General features: G+C 44.2%; 1 protein-coding gene across 1 annotated transcript in view; it reads left to right on the forward strand.

The window, feature by feature from the left end:
- The window catches only part of LOC107111395 (tripartite motif-containing protein 67), a 43,659-nt gene extending 25,748 nt beyond the window's left edge, over nt 1-17,911 (forward strand). The window contains exons 6-10 of the mRNA XM_015412360.1: nt 1,108-1,253; nt 2,430-2,568; nt 4,555-4,858; nt 15,444-15,606; nt 17,846-17,911. Of these exons, the coding sequence (XP_015267846.1) occupies nt 1,108-1,253; nt 2,430-2,568; nt 4,555-4,858; nt 15,444-15,606; nt 17,846-17,911 (818 nt within the window). The remainder of the gene's footprint in view (nt 1-1,107; nt 1,254-2,429; nt 2,569-4,554; nt 4,859-15,443; nt 15,607-17,845) is intronic.
- Nucleotides 17,912-24,497: the final 6,586 nt, after the last annotated feature.

The raw sequence follows: 24,497 nt of genomic DNA on the forward strand, positions 1-24,497 counted from the left end.
GTGCTTTGTTATTGACCTATGAAGGAAAAATATGTGAGCATCAGGCTTCATTTCTACTCTTACAGATGAGACAAAAAACTGGAAATTACCGATAGAATCTTGTTCAGAAGAAGGAACGTTGAAATGACACAGGACATTCTGGAGCACGTCGTTAACATCATTTGCTTGGTTAAAAACCACTTCTGTTTATTTGAAACTGACTGTATTTTTGTATTCCAACCGTATAAAAAAATCAAATCACTTTAACTTATTTAAACAGCCTATATTTTCTGATTTTCGCAGTACTGTATTATTTAGTTTAGCGCACTTATCACAGTAACAATCCCTGTGTAGTGTAATAGCCATATACTGTGTACTATACTCTGTTGGCTTTCATAAGTAAACATTTTGTCTTGAGACACATGATGTGCATTTACTGTGGCACCTTTTACCCAGAAGTGAAACATGACTGAATGCTACAGCACACCAATTTATATCATTGGAATGTCAGCTGACTCAATATCAAGGTGACATTTTCTCCATAGCCAACTAGTAAAAGCTATGCTTTCACAGATAAAAGTGCTGCTCCAGATATTTGCTAAATGAAAGAAACCAAACTTTCTGTGAATTGGAGAATATGTCATTCAGTAAGGGTTATAAATGGTTTAATGTGTTGAAAACCATGACTGTTTAGTACACAGATGAGGCTTCCTGGAAGCAAGCCCTGGGGAATAAGAGGGGAGTACACCAGTTTAGGATTGCTCCCTAAAATGTGGATTTAGATGTGAACAGTGACTGCTGAATGCACACCAAAGCTGTTGTTGGATTGCATTAACATGTGCCCAGGTTGTGTTCAATAGGTGGCATCATGAACAAACTGAACGCCTGGTGATGCTTGCCAGTGACATCTCACCATGCTAAAAAGGGTTATGGGAACCAACTAGGAAGGAGACTATGGTCCCAGGCTGTTGCTTCAAAAGCTCCATTGAGAGTTGAGTGGAAAGAGGGCTCCATCTTAAATTATTTTGGTCACTTCAAAGTTGCCACGACTGAATATTGTACCGTTTGTCATGCAGCCTGATCAAAAAGGGCAGAGTTTCACTAATCTGTGCTTAGTTCCTGTTTCAGTCCCGCCAGTCCCGCTGCTGCAGCTGGAGAAGTGCTGTACCCGGAACAACAGTGTGACATTGGCCTGGAGGATGCCCCCTTTTAGTCACAACCCAGTGGAGGGCTACATCTTGGAACTTGACGATGGAGACGGTGGCCAATTCCGAGTGAGACCAGTGTTTCTTGTTTGTTTGTTTGTTTTTGACTTTTGTGGACAAATGCCTGAGTAGCTGGGCCTGCTAAAAGTTATGTTCTATATTGAATGAAAAATAGATTGAACTCAGTCTTAAGCCAGCCCTGCGAAAGATTGCCTCATTATAGGAGAATCCCTAGAAGGAGGGTAGAAAGGCCACTTAGTGGAAATGGGTGCAGAAGGATAAAGAAGGGCTAGCAGAATTAAACACAGGATCCCTATTTCCTCTGAGAAGTCTCATAATGAGTATCATCAGGGAAGCCCAAACAGTGTTCTGCTTGGGAGAGCATCTTGATACACACATGTGTGCTTTCAATAAAACATAGTAAAGAGACAAAAGAATAAATGAATACAGAAAAAAAATATCCAATTAGAATAAAGCACATTGAGGGTTGCACTTAGGGTTGCTAACTCCAGGTTGGAAATTCTTGGAGGTTTGGGAGTGGACCCCGGAGCACGCTTAGGGAGGAGAGGGACCTCAATAGGGTATAATGCCATGGAGTCCACCCTCTGAAGCAGCCATTTTCTCCAGAAAAACCGATCGCGTAATTCCGGGACATCTCCACTTGGAGGCTGGCAACCCTGGCTGCACTGGAAACAATATAGGCCTTCTGAGACGGTAAAAGCATGTAGATGGCACAGGAAGAGGGGGAAGAATGGGGTTGCAATCCCTGGGAGAATTGAGGAGTAAAGACTTCTTAGAGACACTTCCTGTCTCAGGAAGTAACATCATGATCTCTAGGAATTTCAAAAATCTCTGTGGATTTACCATAGGTATTTTGACATTTTTGACTGTCATGGTATCACTTCCTGTTTTAGAACAGGAAGTGGCTTCCACGTGCTTTTTTCCTCCCATTCCCTGCCCCGCTGCTCTACTGAGTGAGGGTGGGGGCTGGGGGAGCATTCCCAGAAGGTACCCTGCCATGACTGAGGAAGTGGCAACTTTGCTTCAGATAGATAACACAGAAATGGATTTTTGGGGGGAGGAAATGGAATTATGGTTTCTCTTCTAATCACATATGTAATCTTTCACTTAGCTTTGCTAAGAGTAAAAAGTAGCCTGTAGCAGGAAATCACTTGCAGTTCACACTTAAAGATCATAGATTAAAATGAATTCAGTGAATTCTGCTCTTGCCTTTTTGTTATTTAGGAAGTGTATGTTGGTAAGGAGACCCTATGCACTATTGATGGCCTTCATTTCAACAGTACCTACAATGCAAGAGTCAAAGCCTTTAATTCCTCAGGAGTGGGCCCTTACAGCAAGACTGTTGTTTTACAGACTTCTGATGGTGAGCAACTTTAAGAATATAAAAAGTTCCTTCTTGAGAGTTCACTAAGTCTTGTGCTTTCTAGACTTGTATCTAGCTCTTCTACTGCAGACCAACACCCTCTGGAACCACTTTAATCTTATCAGTTAATGTTTCCAGCTCATTTATCAACACTTTAAAGACAGCTGGAAAATCCCAGGTCCAAGATGATGGTGGTGCTGATAAAATGGTATAGCCTCCTTCAGGAATGGTTCCTACAAAACTAAGGCTTTATTAGCATCTGGGGAAAGACCAGACAGTGATGTGGTGGAAGAGTATGCAGAAGGTCCCAGGTTCAATCCATGGCCTCTGGATCAGGTAGAAAGTGATACGACAGACCTCCACCTGAAGCCTTGTAGAGCTGCTACCACACATAGTAAACAAGACTGATCTTGATAGACCAGTGGCCAGACCCAATATGCGCATATGTACATAAGAATATGAAATCTTTTTTTCCAGCTGTTACTGTGATTAATAAGCTTTTACACTGAGATTCTTATGCTTTCTGTAGCAGGGTTAAGGGCTGTATGAATGCCAAGGAACTTCTCCCTCAGACTAATTTTGTGTGTTTTTGGAGAATATTTGAAATCAATAATATGGAGTAGGCCCTGAGGGAGCTGGTCATTGCATTTGAGGTTGCCCATTCTATAATCAGTGATAAATTCCAGGACTTAATTACATTTTTTCCTCTGTGGAAATAATTTCCAAGAAATGTCTTATAAAATATGGATGGTAAATCCGTCCCTCACTTCCATGTAATTACACTTGATACCCATATGGGGCAACCTGAGAAATTAATCTTGATTAATGACACATTGCTGTCATGAATCATGAAGCAGATGTAGTAATCATATTCTCTCTTCAAATTAGTGTTGCCAAACTATATCAAGAAAAAAATCATTTGTTCCTAGGGATCCTTTCCTGAACAGCTGATGGGGAATAGTATTCAGTTGTAATAAATCTGGTCACTAGTGAAGTAAAATATCCAGTATGAATTAAAGAGAGGTTGGGCTTAGATTGCCTTTATGAGTGGCCTTTAACAAGCATCACCTTTGAACACAAATTGTTTTTTCATATTTATATAGCACAACCTGGATTTTGCATCAGAATCATACCACAGATCTAGTGGCTGCAACCAGAACTGGGAATCACAGCAGACTTGTGGCTCTGCTGAAAACAGCAGCACCACATCTCCTTGTTCCCGATAGTCTAATAATACAAAATGTATAAAAATATTATGCTATGAATTGCTTTGCTCCCACAAACAGCAGCCAATTAAGTGGCACAGGGGCAGCAGCATCTAAGGCATGTCTATTGTCAGAACAAGGCATTTCTATTGTTAGGGAAGAGTAGAGAAGTAGATGTAGAGCTCCAGTTTTCAGTGACAGCCATATGGAAGTATAAAATCTAGTCCCAGCCTGAGAGTAGCATTCATACTGCCTATCATATGGCTCAACTACTGAATCTATATAGAAAATAGTTTTACTATACACTGCACCACACACTTTACAATACATTGTGTTAGATCCAACAGTTCTTTTCAACTGAGTTAGATCCAGTGATGCCCTTATGCTATGTCTTCATCTGATGGAGAACATCTCCTGTGAGGGAAAAGACAACAGAAGGGAGTCACTCAATCCAAGAGCAGATGGGAGTTACTGGATCCAACCCAATGGGAACATTTATCGTAAAAAAATCTCCTTAACACCTGGGAGGGTGATCAGATGATCAAATTATGCAGCAATCAGAGAGCTTGCTCTGGAGTAATTTGACTGCCAGAATGGATTCCTAGATTCCTTAGAACATCAACTGCATATTGCAGCTGTTGAGATCAGTGGTGTTTAAATGTGCTTTCATTTGGTTGGATCATACTTCATGTTCTTCATCTGATAGTGCAATGCTACTTTAGAACAAATCGATCTCTGTTGCTGCATCCTTCTAACTTGTTAATTCTTTCCTTCTCTACAGTGGCCTGGTTTACATTTGACCCATCTTCAGCCCATAGAGACATAGTCCTGTCAAATGACAACCAGACTGCTACCTGCAGTAGCTATGATGACCGTGTTGTTCTGGGCACAGCAGCTTTCTCAAAGGGAGTCCACTACTGGGAACTGCATGTAGACCGTTATGATAACCATCCAGATCCAGCCTTTGGAATTGCTAGAATTAATGTTGTCAAGGACATGATGCTAGGAAAGGATGACAAGGCATGGGCTATGTATGTCGACAATAATCGCAGCTGGTTCATGCACTGCAATTCTCACACTAATAGGTAAGCCTATTAGCACTAATAGCACATCTGAGAAAGCCTCCATTCCCTTCCATCATGCATCATGTCTCCTCAGAAATTCTGTCAACTTCTACGATAAGCCAAAGGGTTTGTGCTATGTGGTTCTATTGAGATTTGTTGGCAAGATACCTTCATTTTGATGGTCTCTAAGGCCCAAAACACATGTTCGTAGGAGACCATTTTGGATAAATATCAGATTGCCCCAAACTCATATATAAAGTAGTAGATACAGGAAATTGCATATGAGTGTGGGTTGCTAAACTCTCACTGTTTATCTCTCTTCCAATGTCTCATTTCTCCTCAGTCATGTTCAAGATAGCTAAAGTGAATTAAAAGTATGTAGGGGAAGAAGCCACTTGAAGCAGGTGTGGCAAGGTACAGCTTCTCTCACCAGAATGCCTCATTTGGTCTAAACATTTTGGAGTCTCCCATATTTTGTACATAATTTAAATAATAATAATAATAATAATGAAGACAATATTGGATTTATACGTCACCATTCACTACCTGAAGGAGTCTCAGAGCGGCTTACAATCCCTTTCCCTTCCCCTCCTCATAACAGACACCCTGTGAGGTAGGTGGGGCTGAGAGAGCTCTTTCAAGGACTGCTCTTGAGAGAACAGCTGTGAGAGAACTGTGACTGACCCAAGGACATGCTAGCAGCTGTAGGAGTGGGGAATCAAACCCGATTCTCTCATAAGAACATAAGAGAAGCCAATGTTGGATCAGGCCAGTAGCCCATCCAGTCCAACACTGTCACTCAGAACAGAGTCCGTACTTTTAACTACTACATCAAACTGGCTCTGTCACCAGCACAGCTAATTCAGCCCCCTTAAGATGATGCTTCAGTGCAACAAATGTCAAAAGAACTACACAGATGTGGTGATGTGAACCTGATTCTCACTACATTCACCAAACTATTGCTGACCCTCTTTTGCATGTGTCACGTACTCTGTACCTATGTGGGGCAGACTAGCCACTATCTTGCCCTCCCTTTTTCTGTTGCCTCAGGTAAAATCCAGCCCCCTCCTCTCATGGGTCCCCCAAGGTTGACGCCACAGGGGTGTATCACTGTAGCATGCCAAGTAGCTGAGGCAGGTGGGTAAGGACATGTGCAGACTCTCTCTAATTAAGTACATTTATTTCTACAAGGTACAAACAAGAACAGATCTAAGCAAAATAAACAAAAGGAACATTACTGACTAGGTACTTACAATTCCTGGTATATCTGGTCTTTGTTAGTTGCATGATGCCCCCCACTCCAGTCATCTTTAGCATCATTCCCTCTGTCATCCTTTAGCATCATTCCCTCTGTCAACACACAGGAGAGACAGCTCCCCTAACAAACTCCCGGACGAAGGAACAGATCCCCTTTTCAGACCCCACCTCACGTGTGTTCCAGGGCCCTTAGCCAATCTGGGTAGCAGGTCTGGGGATCAAGCCCACCAGCAGGGACTGGGGGTAAGGAGCAAAAGGTATCCCATTGTTAGCCTGCCTAGTTTGGAGGAACTTCTGCACACGGGTCCTCGACATATACATTTTATACTCCTGAAAAATCCCTACCCCCTGAAATTATGGAGATTAATTGTATGTTTGGAACCTATGAACAATGGCATTTACTTATGAAGTTACTGTATGCAGATGGGACCTATGCAGATGGTATTAGATGTGGTGAGGTGGTAAGGCTGCTAAGCATAATATAAACCCCACCTCTTGCCTACAGCTGTATGTGGCATGACTGTTTGCACAGGACTCATACTTTTGATTGTGTGGCTTCAATTATAAATGAGGACACCAGGGCAGGGATTTCTTATAGTTGCCTACCTGTTGTAATGCTGGTCCCTCTTTTCTTTGGAAACTAATAGATTCAGAGTAAATATTTGCATTTGTCTATTCGTATATTAGCTAGAAAGGAATAAAAATATTAGATACACAGAACAAAAAAAATCCTATCAGTTTGCATTCTATTACAGGTAGGTTTGCCAACTCCTGGTTGGAAAACTCTTTCTGATTTAGGGGTGCAGCCTGGAGGTGGTGGGCATTTGGGGAGTGGAGGAACTTCAGTTGGGTGTAATGCCATAGAGTCCACCCTCCAAAGCAGCCACTTTCTCTAGAGGAACTGGTCTCTTTCATTTGGAGATCAGTTGTAATCCCAGGAGATGTCCAGGCCCCACCTGGAGGTTGGCAACCACAATTACAGGCTAGAAAACTTGCTTTAGGCCTACTTAAAGGGCTAAAAAGGAGCTGCGGTGGCTCAAGTGGTTAAGACGCTGAACTGCAGGCTGTGGAAGGTCGGTAGTTCAGCAGTTCGAGACCCGAGTGTGCCGCATGATGGAGTGAGCTCCCGTCTCTAGTTCCAGCTCCTGCTAACCTAGCAGTTCGAAAGCAAGAAATTGCAAGTAGATAAATAGGTACCTTCAGAGGACGGCGGAAGACAGGAGGGCCTGGTGTGATCTGGTCCATGGGGTTGCGAAGAGTCAGACTCGACTGTGCGACTGAACAACAACAAATAGGTACCACTTCAGTGGGAAGGTAAAAGCGTTCCGTGCGCCTTGGTGTTTAGTCATGCCGGTCACATGACCACAGAAATGTCTTCGGACGGCACTGGCTCTTCAGCTTTGAAACGGAGATGAGCACCGCAACCCTAGAGTCGGATTCGACTGGCTTTCGAGCAAGGGAACCTTTACCTTTTTTTAAAAAAGGGCTAAAGATCAATTAGCATATTTCCCCGTCCATCTGCCTGGATGCCATATTTTTTGAAACCACTGGAGAGTAATATTTTACTACAAAATGTTCAAAAATACTCTTCACTTTGAAAACCTGATTTGATTTAGAGCAGAAATAATGTTAAGCAGTAATCAATTTAGACCTCAGTGAAGTAATTGTACTTTCAAAAAACAACAACACCCTCTCTCTTTTTTTACAGAATACTATTCAGTGCCCTAGAAATCAACTTTTATTAATATGTTCTCACGCATGTCATTTGGTAGCCATGTCCTGTTTTATGAACTAGCACAAAACTTTAAGAGAAGACGCCCTGTGGAGATCATATCAGGAAATGCTCCTAGTTTTTTGATTATAACAAAAATCGAGGGTTTTTTTCATAAAAATATGATACTATAAAATATAGTAAATAAAAAGCTGGGAGTTCTTTCTGTAACCCCTCACAATTGTTTTTTTGGCTTTTATTTTGCTGTGTAGTCTAGTGCTCCAAGTTGCCAAAATAATTGTGACTCTTCATCCCAGTGAAACTATTTGTAATCCCTCCTGCCTTCTTATTCCACTGTGTAAGACAGGAATAAAAGATATTAAGCAATGTCAGACATAAGGTCTACCCTGCAGGATCTTGGTCCCAGATAACAATGGTTCACTGTAAATTGAGCTATGTGTATTTATTCCGGGGTTTTTTAACCCATTGTAAGCTAGCTGTAGAAAAATGTCATGCAGAATTCTGTCAACAGCCATAGCTAGGAAAGGAGGTGTTAATCTGATTCATTACCCTTAGTTAGGGTGGCCAATCTCTCCTGGCCATTGGCAGGGGATGGGGCAGGGTAGAGTTGCCAGTTCCAGGTTGGGGAACTCCTGGAGATTTGGGGGTGGAGCCTGGGGAGGACAGGAACCTCAGTGGGGTGCAATGCCATAGAGTCCATCATCCAAAGCAGCCATTTTCTCTAGGGACACTGATCTCTGTAGTCTGGAGATGAGCTGTAATTCCAGGAGGTCCCCAGGTCCCACCTGGAGGCTGGCATTCCTACCCTTAGTCACTAAATACGTTAGCTTGCGAATGGAAGTGGTTAATATCACTTCTGTTTCCTCATCTGTACTCCTTTGTCCTCCATGACTATAACCACCTTGTCAATTCTTCCTTTAGACAGTCCTATACATACAAATCTGCCATTTTGCGCAGCTGGGAGGAACAAATGTCCTGTTCCTTTAACAGAAGTTTGTATGGAAGTGGGCACCTGAAGCTTTTCATGTCATGTTGTTGTTCAGTCACACAGTCGAGTCCGACTCTTCGCGACCCCATGGACCAGATCACGCCAGGCCCTCCTGTCTTCTGCCGTCTTTCCCAGCATCAGGGTCTTCTCCAGTGAGTGCTCCCTTCTCATTTGGTGGCCAAAGTATTTTAGCTTCAGTTTCATTATCTGGCCTTCCAGGGAACAGTCAGGGTTGATTTCTTTGAGGATTGACTGATTTGTTCTTCTTGCAGTCCAAGGGACTCTCAAGAGTCTTCTCCAGCACCATAGTTCAAAAGAATCTATTCTTCGGTGCTCGGCCTTCCTTATAGTCCAACTCTCGCAGCCATACATGACTACTGGGAATACCATTGCTTTGACCATGCGGACTTTTGTTGGCAGGGTGATGTCTCTACTTTTTATCATGCTGTTTAGGTTCGCCATCGCTTTCCTCCCAAGGAGCAGGCGTCTTTTAATTTCATGGCTGCTGTCACAGTCTGCGGTGATCTGGGATCCCAGGAACGTGAAGTCTGTCACTACTTCCATGACTTCCCCTTCTATTTGCCAAGGAGTGATGGGGCCTGATGCCATGATCTTAGTTTTTTTGATGTTGAGCTTTAAGCCCACTTTTGCGCTCTCCTCTTTTACCCTGAACAAGAGGCTCTTTAGGTCCTCTTCACTTTCTGCCATTAGAGTGGTATCGTCTACATATCTGAGGTTGTTGATCTTTTCCCCAGCATGTCATGGAGGTAACTAATCTCACCTGGTTAAAAACATTCCATTAAGCCTTTGTTAAAGGAACAGGACACCTTTTCTCCAGTCTGTTGGCAATTCTATGTGTCTTCTTATTATGGTCTATCTAGATAGTGCTAGAGCACAAGTGGCATTTTCATCCCTTCACAGACAACACTGTTGCAAGACTAACATTTTGTCTTTATCATCTCATCCTGTAGCAATCTTTTAATTCTCCCACTGGGCCCCAAGAAACATCCAGTTACTGAACATGTTGCCTATCGCTAGGGTTGCCAAGTCCATCTTCCACTAGGATTGGGTTGCCAAGTCCATTTGGGGAGGTGTTTGGGGGGGTGTTCCTGGAGGGGGCGGGGCATCCCAGATGTGATGATGTCACGTTGGGGATGTCCACCGCCCCCCCCCACCTGTGCACCAGATCTCCAGAAACGGCAGTTCCCTGCACTTAAAGGAGCCGGCGTTTCCCTTTTAAATTCAGGAGCCGGCGTTTCCCTTTTAAGAGCACGAAGCTGGTATTTCCCTGCAAGCTTGCAGAGATCGGGCTTGGGAGGAAACAAGGGTTCCACACACTTAAAGGGAGAGAGATGGGTGGCTGTGGGTGTTGTGGGTGGGGCTTCCCCCGCTGGCCATCTGGCCGGCGGCGGGTAGAAACCCCCCAAAAAACAGAGGACCCCTGGCAAACTGGGGGGTTTGGCAACCCTACCTATCGCATCCATAGGTCTGCAAACTGAAATCAGTCTTTTTGCCTTTGCCAAGTATGTGCTTGATCCATGGATGAACTTGTTCCCCTTGACAGCAGTGCTGCTTCAGCCCTAGAGCCCAGACACAGCTTCAGCATCTCAAACTTTATTGAAAAAGCTACATAGTCCTGGACAGCTGTTTAGACTTTTCTCTTATATCTCCAGCCTATTTCTTGCCTTGACAACCCCATGAGGGGTTGCCATAAGTCAGCTGTGACTTGGTGGCACTTTCCACCAGGGCTCTTTTTGTAGAAAAAGCCCAGCAGGAACTCATTAGCATAATAGGCCACACCCAACATCAGAAACTCATTAGCATATTAGGCCACACCCCTGACAGCACAGCTCATTAGCACATTAGGCCGCACCCCCATGTTACCAGAAGTGTGGTTATCCAGCCACACCCACCTTTTGCTTGTTATTCTGTTTACCTTGTTTGTTGTCAAAACCCAGGGCTTTTTGCATGTTAGGCCACACACCCCTAATGTAGCCAATCCTAATGAGTTTCTGCTGTTGGGTGTGGCCTATTATGCTAATGAGTTCCTGCTGGGCATGGCCAACTTGGGAGCCAGCCGGAACTCCGTTCCTGTGCGTTCCTGCCCCAAAATAGCCCTGCTTTCCACCACCACCTTCAACCTATATTAGTGCAAAGAGGCAATATTGGGGGGAAGCCGTGGCCTCTGTCCCCTGCTGCTGGCCACTGTGTGAGACAGGATGATGGACTAGATGGACCACTGGCCTAAGCCAGCAAGGCTCTTCTTAAGTTATATAGCTGCCTTTCTAGTTCCTTGTGTAAGTCAGATAAGATAGTTGTTGCAGCACTCCCATAATAATCTCTTAAAATATCTTGCATGCTTGTTGCTGGGGCAGATAGCAGTGTGATAATACAGGCAGAAGAAATGGTGCAAGGAATGTGGGTCAAATACCTCCTCCGCCAGCACAACTTCCCTGACCCAGTTTGCTCTCCTTGCCCCTCATCTCAGCTGCCTAAAATAACCCCTCAAACATGGAAGATGCTAATCTTGGGTCTCCTGTGTTATGTGAAATTTGGTTCCCCATTCACATTTTAGTATCCTAGAGTGTTTTGTTTTGCCTTTTTGCTGTAGACTAGTTTAAAATGGATGCTAAAATTATGCCTTGCATGACAGGTTGTAATTCTGCTGCAAAGCTCCAGTGACATTAACAAAGTGTAAGCGCCTATGGTCAATGCACAGATTCAATGGCTTTCTGGCTCGGTGATTTTATATAACATACTATTGGGCGAGCCTAACTCCCCTGAGGAAAAATGCATTAATGTCAAATTAGTCTTACACATAGCAGTCCACTGACTCCATAATCATAGTGAGATCCTGTCATTTAAACAGCTGTTCCTGTCACTTTAACCTATAAAATATTATTAATAACAAACACTGATACATCATAAGACATTTGCATACCTTCTGTGTTCCCATTTCATTTAAATGTCCATTTTGCACACTCCATGCTCTGTGTTTGCCTTAAACCATATAAAATATTTTCAAACCCCAAATAAATAAAAAAACCCACATTTTAAAAAAGGTGCCAGGCATTCTTCAATTGGTACTGCAGTGATGGGGAGAAGAGCAGCTTGAGGCCTCTTTAAGGAATAGGCGTGTCATGTCTCAGAATATGGTCACCCTACAATTCACCCCCCCCCCACACACACACATACCATTTCCTGAATGAGTTAAGACAATGGTACAGAGGAAGCTGCGGTGGCTCAAGTGGTTAAGACGCTGAACTGCAGGCTGTGGAAGGTTGGTAGTTCAGCAGTTCGAGACCCGAGTGTGCCGCATGATGGATGAGCTCCCGTCTCTAGTTCCAGCTCCTGCCAACCTAGCAGTTCGAAAGCAAGAAATTGCAAGTAGATAAATAGGTACCACTTTGGAGGGAAGGTAACAGCGTTCCGTGCGCCTTGGCGTTTAGTCATGCTGGCCACATGACCACGGAAACGTCTTCGGACAGCTTCGGCTTTGAAATGGAGATGAGCACCGCAACCCTAGAGTCGGATTCGACTGGCTTTCGAGCAAGGGAACCTTTACCTTTACTTACAGAGGAAGGAAATGAAATGAAAGAGAGCCAGTTTGGTGTAGTGGTTAGGAGTGTGGACTCTAATCTGGGGCTGATTCCGCACAATCGCTTGCCCTGGTGTCATCTCCCGAAAATATTCATGGGAAGTGATCATTTCCCCACATGTTGGTGCGGGGTCAGCATTTGACCCGAATCCAATGGCGTTTCCCCCCGGATTTTCCCTCCCCGCCATCTTCAGGATTTTTTTGGACTACGGGGTTGGAGTTGTGGTATTCTAGTGGGGAACTCACGATTCACGGCTGTCTTCTCTCCACCCCTTTGCTTCTTTTCCTCCCCTTCGCGCCTCTCCTCTGTCCACCTTCCCACCTCTCTTCAGTTTTTTGCTGCTGCATCCCCCCCTCCTCGGACTGCGTGTATTTTTTGTTTTTTCCCCTGTGTTGCATTTTAACACAATAATTAGCTAGCGTTAACTGGCGTTTAAATGTCCTCCTTTGTGTAGTCATTGCTCACATTCATTGTTTTATTTTTTTATTCTTTGTCTGCACGAGGAGGAAGACTGCAGATCACAGAGATACTTTCTTCTCCATGGAGATCTTTTCATAAATGCAAAGAGCACATTGAGGGAGGAAGTCAGGCAGGGACAGGATAACCCCTAGAGCTCTCATTCGCCTAGGGGACATGATGGCAGTGAAGATGGTTGGGGGCACCTATCTTCAGTGGAGTTCCCTCTTTTCATGGGCACTGAGGTTCAAAAAAATTAAAGGGACCAATCATAGACCCATTGTGTTACAATGCAACCACGCATGCGCAAACCACACATGCATAAAGCATGGCTGTTTTGCGCAATGGTGGGTAGGTGCATTGCAACGCAACCATGCATGTATAAAACACAACTGGTGGGTGCGTTACAATGCAACCATGCCTCTGATTTTAAAATAAATCGGGGAGCGGAGGGGAGGGGACCTAGATGTGGGGAAAGGCAAAATGCAGAAATGCAGACCTGGGCCAAACCCAGGCCAGACTTCCACAATGCAGAATTCCCCCATCAGGATCGAGCCAATTATACTCGCAGGGAATGGAGAGCAAACCATTAGTGCGGAATCAGCCTGGGAGAAACGGGTTTAATTCCCCACTCTTCCACATTCAGCAGCTGGTGTGACCTTGGGTCAGTTACAAGTTCTTTCAGGGCTGTTCTCTCATGAGCAGTTCTCAAAAGAGCTCTCTCAGCCCACCTACCTAACAGGGTGTCTGTTGTGGGGAGGGGAAGGGAAGGGATTGCAAGCCACTCTGAGACTCCTTCGGGTAGTAAAGGGTGGGGTATAAATCCAATCTCCTCTTCTTCTTCTTCTTTCCCACAGTGCCTCAGCCCAAGCCATACTCTTATCACAACAGTAGCTTTTATACCTTTTAAAAACTGTGGAAGAACTGACCATGTACCTCTCACCATTTTTGTCCTGAGATACTGGTCAACTGCTGTCAGTCAGAATAGACAAAACTGGGACAGCTGAACTAATGGTCTTGGTGAATCTCTGTTTAGGTGGATGAGCCTTAAATCCTCAGATTCACACGCTCTGTCCTCCCTCTGCCTTTTCCCTCCCCTCACATGTGGAGCCACAACTGAAGAATTCCTTTTTAAAGAAGTGTTTGTATTTTGATGGCTGGATTTGTTGCCTTAACAAACTGAGGTTTGTGTCCTTCCCAGGAATAAGCCTTGGTTTAGAATCCCAGTTTGTGTTCAAGAGACACACTTCAGTTTTTTTAAGGCACTCAGATTTGGATTGCTTTATTAAAGCATTTATATCCCATGTTTCCTCTTATTCAAGGCAGCTTGTCACACTCAACTGCAATTAGATCAGAGAATTCCTTGACCAAGAGTAGGTGGTCTGGAGAGGCAGCACAAACGTCTCATGAATGAATGAATGAATGAATGAATGAATGAATGAATGAATGAATGAATGAAGTCTTCAGTTGTGGCTCCACACACAAGGGGAGGGAAGAAGTGTTGAGGACTTGGAGACCCATTCAGATCATGAACAGAAGTCTCAGTGTTCATATCGTGTTGCAGGGCTTTTTTTGTAGAAAAAGCCCAGCAGGAACTCATTAGCATAATAGGCCACACCTAACAGCAGAAATTCATTTGCTTATTAGGACACACCCCTGACAGCACAGCTCATTAGCATATTAGGCCACACACCCCATGTTCGCAGAAGTTTGGTCATCCAGCCACTCCCACCTTTTGCTTCTTATTCTGTTTACCTTGTTTGTTGTCAAAACCCAGGACTTTTTTATAGCAGGAACTCCTTTGCATGTTAGGCCACACACCCCTAATGTAGCCAGTCCTAATGAGTTTCTGCTGTTGGGTGTGGCCTATTATGCTAATGAGTTCCTGCTGGGTGTGGCCGACTCGGGAGCCAGCCGGAACTCCGTTCCTGTGCGTTCCTGCCCAAAAATAGCCCTGTCGTGTTGAGTATTGATTTGCCGAATCCTTAACTAGGACGTTGAAAATCATTCAGATCTGAAGTAGTGGAATGTGCTGAAGAATTCCTACACACACAGAGAGAGAGAGAGAGAGAGAGAGAGAGAGAAAGAGAGAGAGAGAGAGATTGATTTCAGTCTGTAATAGCTTTCTTGAACTTTCTTGAGAAAACGCCATACAAGGAAACTGGGCAGATTTAAATACTGAACAAAGATGTGGTTATCTCAGGACTGAATCACATCCTATTGGGGGATAACTTGCTTAACAACATTCCTAACATCAAAATCTGCTAGCACACGTAAAGGTGGCACCCCAAACCATCACCAACTCCAAGCCAAAATGTTATGTGGGACTTGACATTCAGTACTGAAATTCAAGATGACTGCAAGCTGACCATTTCAATTCCATGAGTTCGGATTTAGAAAATTCACTACCTGTCTAGTGTGCACAAATATTTCTTTCCTCTCTACCAGATAATGTTTATGGTAACTTTGCACTGCAGTTCTTCTTGCACTTCCATACAAGACTCCTGAATGGAAAGGTACCATAGAACAGCTTAAAGTAACTCACTTCAGTATTACTGTTTCTTTGATTTTTAGGACAGAAGGGGGTGTTTCGAAAGGTGCCACCGTTGGTGTTCTTCTGGACCTTAACAAACACACCCTAACCTTTTACATAAATGGGCAGCAGCAGGGACCTCCAGCATTTGAAAACGTGGAGGGCGTCTTCATGCCTGCGTTAAGTCTCAACCGAAATGTTCAGGTAAAATTATTGTCCAGTAGACCTACTTGTAGAAAGCAAGTTACAATAAAAAAAAAAACAGCAGACAATGGCAGTCCAGTTTTCTTTCTGTAGTCAAAGGAAATGCATCTTCACACAATGCATAATTGTCTTATAGCTAAATCGGCTTTAAAAGGGGATGAGACAAATTAATGGCACATACATTTATCAATGGTTATTAGTCACAATTGCTAAAATGAAGCTTTCATATTCAGCGGCAGTATGCCAAGGAATACTATTTACTGGGGGCAAATAATTAGGGTGTGCTCTTGATTTTGTGTCTGGCTTGTGGGTTGCCTGGACTGGCTGCCATAAAAAATAGGAGGCTGGGTTGGATGGTTCTTTGGTCCGATCAAGCACAAGTATTCTTACATTCCAATGGCTTGCCTGGGGGGACGAGACATGATTCATTGGCAGAACATCTGCTTGGCATGCAGAATTTCCCAGGTTCAATCCCTGGCATCTCGGACTAACAAAGATCAAGCAGTAGGCATTATGAAAGACCTTCACCTGAGACTTGGGAGAGCTGCTTGGTCAGTGGCCTCATTCAGTATAAGACTGCTTCATGTGTCCATAACTCTTTTAGGCTTGAGGCTGAGGAGGGTTGCCCCCTATCAGTACTTTTTGTTTTGCTGAGGAATAGACTTTTCAGAGACCAGACAATTTATTCTAATGTTTCCCTTTATGGAAATGGAACTGTCCTCCTAGATAACGCTATGGAGGTTTTCTTTTTAGGACTTATGCATAGTTCTTTTAGTTTTTCCTGTGAAGGTTTCGAGGTATCTCCTTTTAGTATTCCCCTGGAAATATAACACATCCAAGTCTAAGAAGCTGCCTCAAGAAAGATTAATATTTTACCTGTTGTTTGGACAAAATGTTCTGCTTTGTTGAAAGGATGACAAGAGACTGGAAAACCAAAATGGATAACTATTCAGTTTAGCTTTCCTGCAGATTAACATATTTTAGCTCTGCTTGGATGACTCTAGTACATGAAACTGAGAAGGGGTGTTGGAGTATGTGCAAGTTCTCTCCCTGATGTCATGAAAGAGTTAACCTGTTCATTTGTCTATGCTAATTGTTGGTTAGTTAGGACCTATGGGGCAGCAAGTAGAAGTTCCCATGTTAGAAGGGCTTAGTTCTTGTGGCCTTTTCTTACATGCCCAGGGAAATGCTGATTGCCACTTTGGGGTCAGGAAGCTACTTTTCTCCAGGCCAGTCTGGCTGGAGATTCTGGAGGTTTTTTGTCATCTCCTGGATGTGGAACAGCGGTCACTGGGTTTGTGGGGGGGAGGTATTTGTGAATTTCTTGCATTGTGCAGGGGGTTGGACTAGATGACCCTGGAGGTCCCTTCCAACTCTGTGATTCTATGATTCTAAGGGGAAGGCTCTATGCATAATTAACTGACCTTTAGCCTGGTCACTGGTTGGTTTGTAATTGGGAGATGTTGCCTAAGTTTTGTCATGTAGGCATTTTAGGTTTCCTTCTCCCTTCCTTTGTTCTGAGATCAAATGAGAGCATCGATCTTGGTACTAACAGTAGCTGGGAAGATGTAGTGTAGTCAGCTAGACTGGTTATTGTTTTGTTCCTTCATGTAACCCTCCCTAATACCTTAGTAAACTTTTCTTTTAGCTAATTCACATGCGTCTGCTGCCTTATTATTTTTATGTGCCAACAGAGGCAACAACACCTCCAAACAAATTTCTCAGCATGAGATAGAATGTTTCCCTTAACAGGAAGTGTAAGATCTTGTCTTGCTCCTGAAGCTGTTGAAATACTCTTCTCCTTTAAGAAGGACCAAGGGCCGCGGTGGCTCAGAGATTAAGATGCTCAGCTGCAGACTGGAAGGTCTGTAATTCAGCAGTCCAACACCTTAGTGCCGCATGACAGAGTGAGCTCCCATCTCTGGCCCCAGCTCCTGCCAACCTAGCAGTTCGAAAGCAAGAAATTGCAAGTAGATAAATAGGTAGCGTTTTGGTGGGAAGGTAACAACATTCCATGTGCCTCGGCGTTTAGTCATGCTGGCCACATGACCACAGAAACGTCTTCGGACAGCGCTGGCTTTTCGGCTTGAAAAAGGAGATGAGCACCGCCTCCTAGAGTCGGATTCGACTAGCTTTCAAGCAAGGGAAACCTTTACCTTTTAGTACTATAAAACCTGTGGGGCTGCTGTGGATTCCCTGTTTTGATTCTACATCCTTGTTCCTTTTTCCTCCCTTGCAGGTGACTCTCCACACAGGACTTGACGTACCCCAGACTGTAAGACCTCCCAAGTTGCCAAGCAACTGAGCTCCTGCTACCTAAATCTGAGCTGGATTTTATAACCTTTCTAAATATTTGGGCATAAATTGATTTTTTAAAAGATCCTTAGTTTAGATCAAAATTGGTTATTAGATTTAGGTTACTTGTTGATTTCCCCCTCCCCACATACCATTACATTTTTACATGGTTTCAAGAGTGCTTACATCACCGAACCTCCTGTGCATTTCGGCTGTCAGTGTGTGAAATCTGATTAGACGGCTCACATCAGTAAAAGGCTTTTTAAAAAACAAACAAGCAAGTACCCTAAACCTTTTTTTTAAATAGTTTGCTTTTGCTATGTAGCACAAGCCAGAGAAAGTCTATTGACTACAGTTTAACCTTCTCTGGATTAAACCAGTTGTGGTGGGTACACTTTGCTCTAATCTGGTCTTTGGTTGTGACGTGCTGCTGTGGATGATTACATCCCACAGTTTATGGGCTGATGAAACAGAGTATAAAGGATTCCGCCCCAAAGAAGGTGGTCGACGTGTACCCTATCACTCCACTGCACAAAGTTGGAAGACCTCCTGTAGCCCAAGCACCTACATCCAACCGAAGTGGCTCTTTCTCCAGTGGAAGAACCACTTAAGTCGGAGAACAGCTCCTTAGGTTGGAGAAGTGGCTTCGTCCAAAGGTAGGATACACGGCATTTGGACTAACTGACCTGTAGGTTCCTTTCATTCTCCAATCATGGGCACGATAGAATAAGAAACAGAGAAGAGTATGACTCTACTGAGGACAGCCAGTAGCCTAACTCTCACTGATTCCACTGTGAAAAAGCTCTAATTTCTAATAGCAATATTTGCTGCAGTCTCTGAACCATTTATTCCAGAATAGTTCTAGTGACTGCAGGATTGATCACAAATACCCTGCTCCCCAGTGTATGCACCTGTGTATCTGTCTGCAACCTGTGAGTTAGGCTCATACAATGGTGCTATAACTTCATGGCTTGTTAGAGGGAGGGAGTGTAGTAGCTGATATGCCACATTTTAAGCAAATAATTGGCCGGCACAGCAGAACTTTGTAGGTCACCAAAGATCAACTCACTGTAATGAAGCCTTGGAGATACCGAGCAACTGAAGCATACATCTCAAATGTGGTGAATATTAATGTATCCCAAACCTCTTTTTCTGATTCCATGTCCTCTCCTTTTTCACATTTCCCTGCCCCTGAGCCTTCCTGTCATTGTACCAACCCACCACCATCCTTTTATCCCAGTTTGGCAAAATAGTTAATTATGATGCACATTTTCATTAATAGTCTGGTGGTCTGTGCTGATGTGAAGTGCACATGCAAAAAACAAAGCAAAACAAGAAACACCCTTAACCAAACACAGGAAAATATTCCATACAGAAGAATGATAAATTATAACTTGGCCTTGCTCTTCCTAGAAAAAAGCTTTGTGGTACTCACACACTTTCCACAAGGAATTCACTTTCCCACAACTGAACTGAGAAGTAGAGCACTAACTCCCTCCAGTATTTGCTGAAAATGGTAAATGGTGTTTTCCTGGAGGAATCACCCTAAAGGAATGTGCACGGAAGGAAGTACTTCACATTTAAGCATGTGTGCTGTACCAGTGTATCCAACAATACTATTCAGTGTTCAAGTGCACTGATTTGCTTTGTTGGATGGCTCTTAAGCCCTGTTGGGTTATTTAATGGCTTTCCAAGCCTCAAAAGAGTAGCATCCTAAACAGTAAGAAGAATAAATACTGATGAGCAACAGTTGACAGCTGCTGTCATGAGTGGCCAAGTCGGAGTGAGGGTAGGGAGTATCATCAACAATGTGGCAAAGTAAATGAAATGGTTAAATAGGGATTGCCATATTTCAACAACTGTGCTTGCGACTTCCTCTGAGCACATGGGGGAAAGGGTGTGCTTAACTTTAAGGCTATGAGTAAACTTTGAGGTTAAGAACCACTTCTCAGAATTAAGATGGTACCTTGTACAATCAAGCACTTTTGTAACTTCACCGTACCTTCCTGCTTTAGCATTGTTTTACTGTTTCTTCCATGCTTTTGAGATATGCCACACTTTGGAAACACATATATGTGTGCATATATGCAGTCTGTCAGCTGAAAGTTTAAAAAAAAACCCCATATGGGCAGAAGCTTACATGATGTGTCTGATCCTACACTGGGCCATTTCAGGCTTCAGGTGATGGAGACTGAACACTTGAAATACTTGTTATAAAGTGAGCACATCAGCTAAAAGCTAGCCTGGATATGATATCCCTGATATGTTACTTTAGTATTCAAATATTCAATCCTGTATCTGCAGCCCAGCAACAGACACATCACATGGGACTTCTGTTTATATGTTTCCATTCTTATGTATACCTATATGTATGTTTGTGTGCCCAGGAAGTTTGCAAATAACAAATTCAGTTTTCTGTCTTGCACGGCATCTTACCTATTAATGCAGAATGTCTTGGGAATAGTTCAGATATGAAAGGGGAGGCAGACTATTTTTACTTGCAAGACTCATATTACATCTGCATTATTAAAACAAGATGTAATTTCTGAGCATCCAGAGATAATGGAAGTTATCATGGGCTGAGGTTTGTAAGCTCATGGAAATGGAAGCACAATGACAACTTCTGCTTGGGTAGCATGCTGTCTGAATCAGCCTTTCAGAATCATGGCGACTAGGCATGACATTGCATACATAAATTTGCTGACCAGCAAAGCTCACACTACATTCTCCTCTCCAGTCATATGTCTGGTCATTCTTCTTGGTCTGAATATACTCATAATCACAAGTTCAACTGCATGGAAATCTGTGGCACATAATTGTATGTGTTCATTTGGAAACAGAAGCACATGTGATTGCCATGTTTATACCACCAAAGGGACTCAGTGGCTTGTATCCTACTGCTTGATTCCAAAGACTGAAGAGCTGTCTTTGGATGCGGGGGGGGGGGGTTCCTGGTAAGTTCCATTCCCAATGCATACTTTGCCTCCTGTGTGGCTCTCCCAAGGGTCTGGTGGCCCCCGGAAGCAAAATCTCAGAAGGCTCAGTGGGAAGGTCCCACTCCATGAGATCTCCGCATTAAGGTGTTGTTGGATACAAGCCAGTTGTTAGACTTCACACAATGATTTCTAATTGCACAAAGCCATTTCATGTGAATTGGTTGACTGACCATTTCATTTAGAACTTAAACTTACATACGGAAAAAGTGCCGTTACAACAAAGAGTTTGGGGGAAAGGAATTAAAAAAGGCAGCACTGGGATAACCCATGGTGAAGAAATGGGAGGGGGAAATTAACTGATTTAAGAACATGCAATACCTGTGACCTCCCTTTCTTCCAGTCCCTGCTTCCTCCTCTACTCACATAAGAGGCCTACAGATGGTGCTTCCTTTTATACTGAGACTAGCAAAGAGAGAATAGCAGGGATGAAATAAACATTTCCTCTGATAGGTATGCAAGTCAAGGTACTCTCTTTTTATTTATTTATTTTTGAGATTTATACCCTGCCCAGGGTGTCTTACGTCATCATAAAACAATAAAATAGTTCAGTAAAAACATTGCATCATAAAACCCAGGCTCCTACTAGATTACAATTAAAGTTAAATAACTAATTAAAATACCCATTAGCAGCTCGGCCAATGATTTCAGTTCCGATGAATGCTATGCTCATGCCAGGAAACGGCAGCAGATCACTTGGCTATTATTATTAGAGCAATTTAATTTGAAAATGTTCGTATAACTGTGCTGCACTGAAAGTAGCAAAGGACAGTGTTTTGTTTCTTTCCTTTCTTGTTCAACAATTCTCCTCTATTTTTTGTCCAGTTTTGCTTTGTGTTTAAATCCTGTGGGGTCTTCTACAAGCCTACCTCACTTAGCATGTTAACAGACTCTGCTCACTGTGAATTTGCCTCCTGTTAACTTAGAACATGCAGCGATAACTTTGATTTTGGACGTTCTTAACAGGTGCTAGTGATATGGTAGTAATTCCCAAGTAGTGGGTTAACTCATCCATTCCCTTAAGTCATAAGACACGTCTAAGTGTGGGTCACCAGGCAGCCTGGTGGCGGGTGCTGGGAATGTGGTGCAAGTGGCTGACCGTGCAGCATTATACCCTCCTAAGTCCATTGAAGTTAGGATGGCACAGTGAGAACATTTCACTTGTAGTTCAGGTCCAAAGCCAGAGATAAGTTAATGAAATACAGTAGCCCCACTCGTGTGTGTGTCTTATAATGAAGAGTTTAAGATCACCAGTGGATATGACTGCCACATTCAAACTCTGCATTTTTATACAAAAAATGTCCTTAAGACCAGAAAATGTTTCATTAAAACAAGGAGAAAATATAGTTTAAAGTTTTATGAATGAGTTTCTGACTGCTTCAGATGATTCCTTAGCAACTTGTATCCTTGCCATCTCAAAGGGATTTGAAGCCTCTTTTGTGTGCTTACTATACCTCTTCTTTTTTGGTTGTTTCATATTTTTCTTGCTGTATTTTGTTTTTAGTGTTCTGTGTGCTGGTGCTTGCACTAGGACTGAGCAGTGAATGAGGAAGATACAAGTTTAGAAATCAAATGAAACACAAGCAATAGGCCAGGAATTTGTTAGGGTTATGGAGAAACATCAATGTGTTCCCCTCAGGGCCAGCCCGAGGTTTCTTTGTGCCCTAGGTGGGGCTACCTTCTGGCACCCCCCACATGCCCAATTACAGGGTTGTCAACCTCCCAGAGCACGCCCCAGAGAGCCCTTCTCTCCGCCGCTTGCGCATCCTCCCTTTCTCGCCAGGCGAGGAACTGATTTTGGTTGATTTTACTCCCAGGGAGGTCTGTATGGGGTTGTAACTTCCTTGGGACAGTTGGCTTTTGGCTGGGCTTGGACTTGCTGTGCACGGCTGCCCTGCTGCTGGCCACCTGCTGTGGGGGAAGACGGTGGCGCAGCTTGCCTTGGGCCCAGGCGACGACCACCTGCTCTCCTTCACTGCCAGCGGGCTGGTGCTGGGCTGCCTGGCCAGCACGACGTGGCTGGTGCTGGGGCAGCGGCTCCTGCTCCGCCAGGGCATGCTGCTCCTCACCTTGACTGGCACCCTGCTGCTGAGCGCACTGCTCTCCTGGGCGGCCTTAGACATCTCCGCGCTGAGAGTCATGGCCGGGTGCCAGTGGGCATCAGAGGCCGGCACTGAACGGGACGGGTGCCCCCCTGGCAGGCCGGCCACCTCCTCCTCCGCACTCCTCCTGCCAGCCCATAATCTGTTCAGCCCTCCGCTGGCGTGCCCACCCAAGCGGCAGCTCCTGCTGCTCTGGCTCCTGCCACTGCTGCTGCTGCCTTCCCGTGGCCGCCCTCAGACATGAATGGAGCCAGACAGGGAGAGGGCAGGAGGCAGAGCGCGCGTCGGCGGGGCTGGCGGCCCTCTGAAAGGAGAGAGAGAGAGACCACAGGGAGAAGAGACCACAGGGGGGGGGGAGATCGGTGCCCCATGCAGGGCCCACCGCCCCATGCAGGGCCTGGCGTTCTAGGCAAATGCCTAGTTTGCCTAGCAGGTGAGCCGGTCCTGGTTCCCCTAATATTAATTCTAAGAATGGGGTATGCTGGGATAAATCGTGTGCTTTTTAACAAAACTCAGCAGCCCCTTCATGCACATTTAGGGTTGCCAGCCCCCAGGTCTGAGCAGGGGATCCCCCACTTAAGGGGAGGTTTCTCCTTGCCATGGACCAGCTGGCCGGTGAGGGAAATCCTGCCCCTAAACAGGGATGTGGCCATGGGATGTCCCTGATGATGTCACCTAGAAGTGACATCATCGTGTCAGGGACGTTGCATGGAGATGCTCTGGTTTTGGGGCAAAACTCTATGGTTTGAGGGCGAATTTACCATAGAGTTTCACCCAAAAACTAGAGCATCGCCCCAGCGTTGCTGACACAATGACATCATTGCATCACATGACATCCCTGTCCCCCCCCAGTATGCCCCCCTCCAATCCCCCCGCTGGATCGACGAGGGGACCTGGCAACGCTATGCATATTAGACAACTGTGGATTTGCCACAGAGCATACACCCAACAGACAGCCACAGCCAACTTCTATAACCTCTATTTAGTTATTGATTTATAATGTTTATATCCCGCCTTTCCGTACAATCAGGACCACCAGCTGTGGAGTACGTACTCTGCATGCAGAAGGTTCCAGATCCAGTCCCTGACATCTCTAGTGAAAGGATCTCAGATGTTAGAAAGAACTCTGGAATGCTACTGCCAGGCAGACTAGCTGGAGGGACCCAGTAGTGGCATTATAAGGTACTTTGATATGTTCATATTTACCTGTATGACACTCGGGTTTTCTGTCACATTCAATTTTTTCATATTTAGGTACATACTTTAAACACAGCAACAGATATACACCAAAACATTTAAGAGATGTTAGGACTATTATATCTGAACACAATTACCTTTAACTATCAAAATATTTTCTCCCCACTGTTTCCTTCACCTCTAGGCGGTTGGAGGAGAACAAGTGTTTTCATGCAGCCATTTCTTATAACTTAACAAGAAAGGTACCAAAAAGCATTTTGTCTCTGAATGCACATGGAAAAATGTGGGATTTGGTTTGGTGTTG

The sequence above is a fragment of the Gekko japonicus genome, unplaced genomic scaffold, assembly GCF_001447785.1.
Source record: "Gekko japonicus isolate JY-2015 unplaced genomic scaffold, Gekko_japonicus_V1.1 scaffold4429, whole genome shotgun sequence".
NCBI classification, from domain to species: domain Eukaryota; kingdom Metazoa; phylum Chordata; class Lepidosauria; order Squamata; family Gekkonidae; genus Gekko; species Gekko japonicus.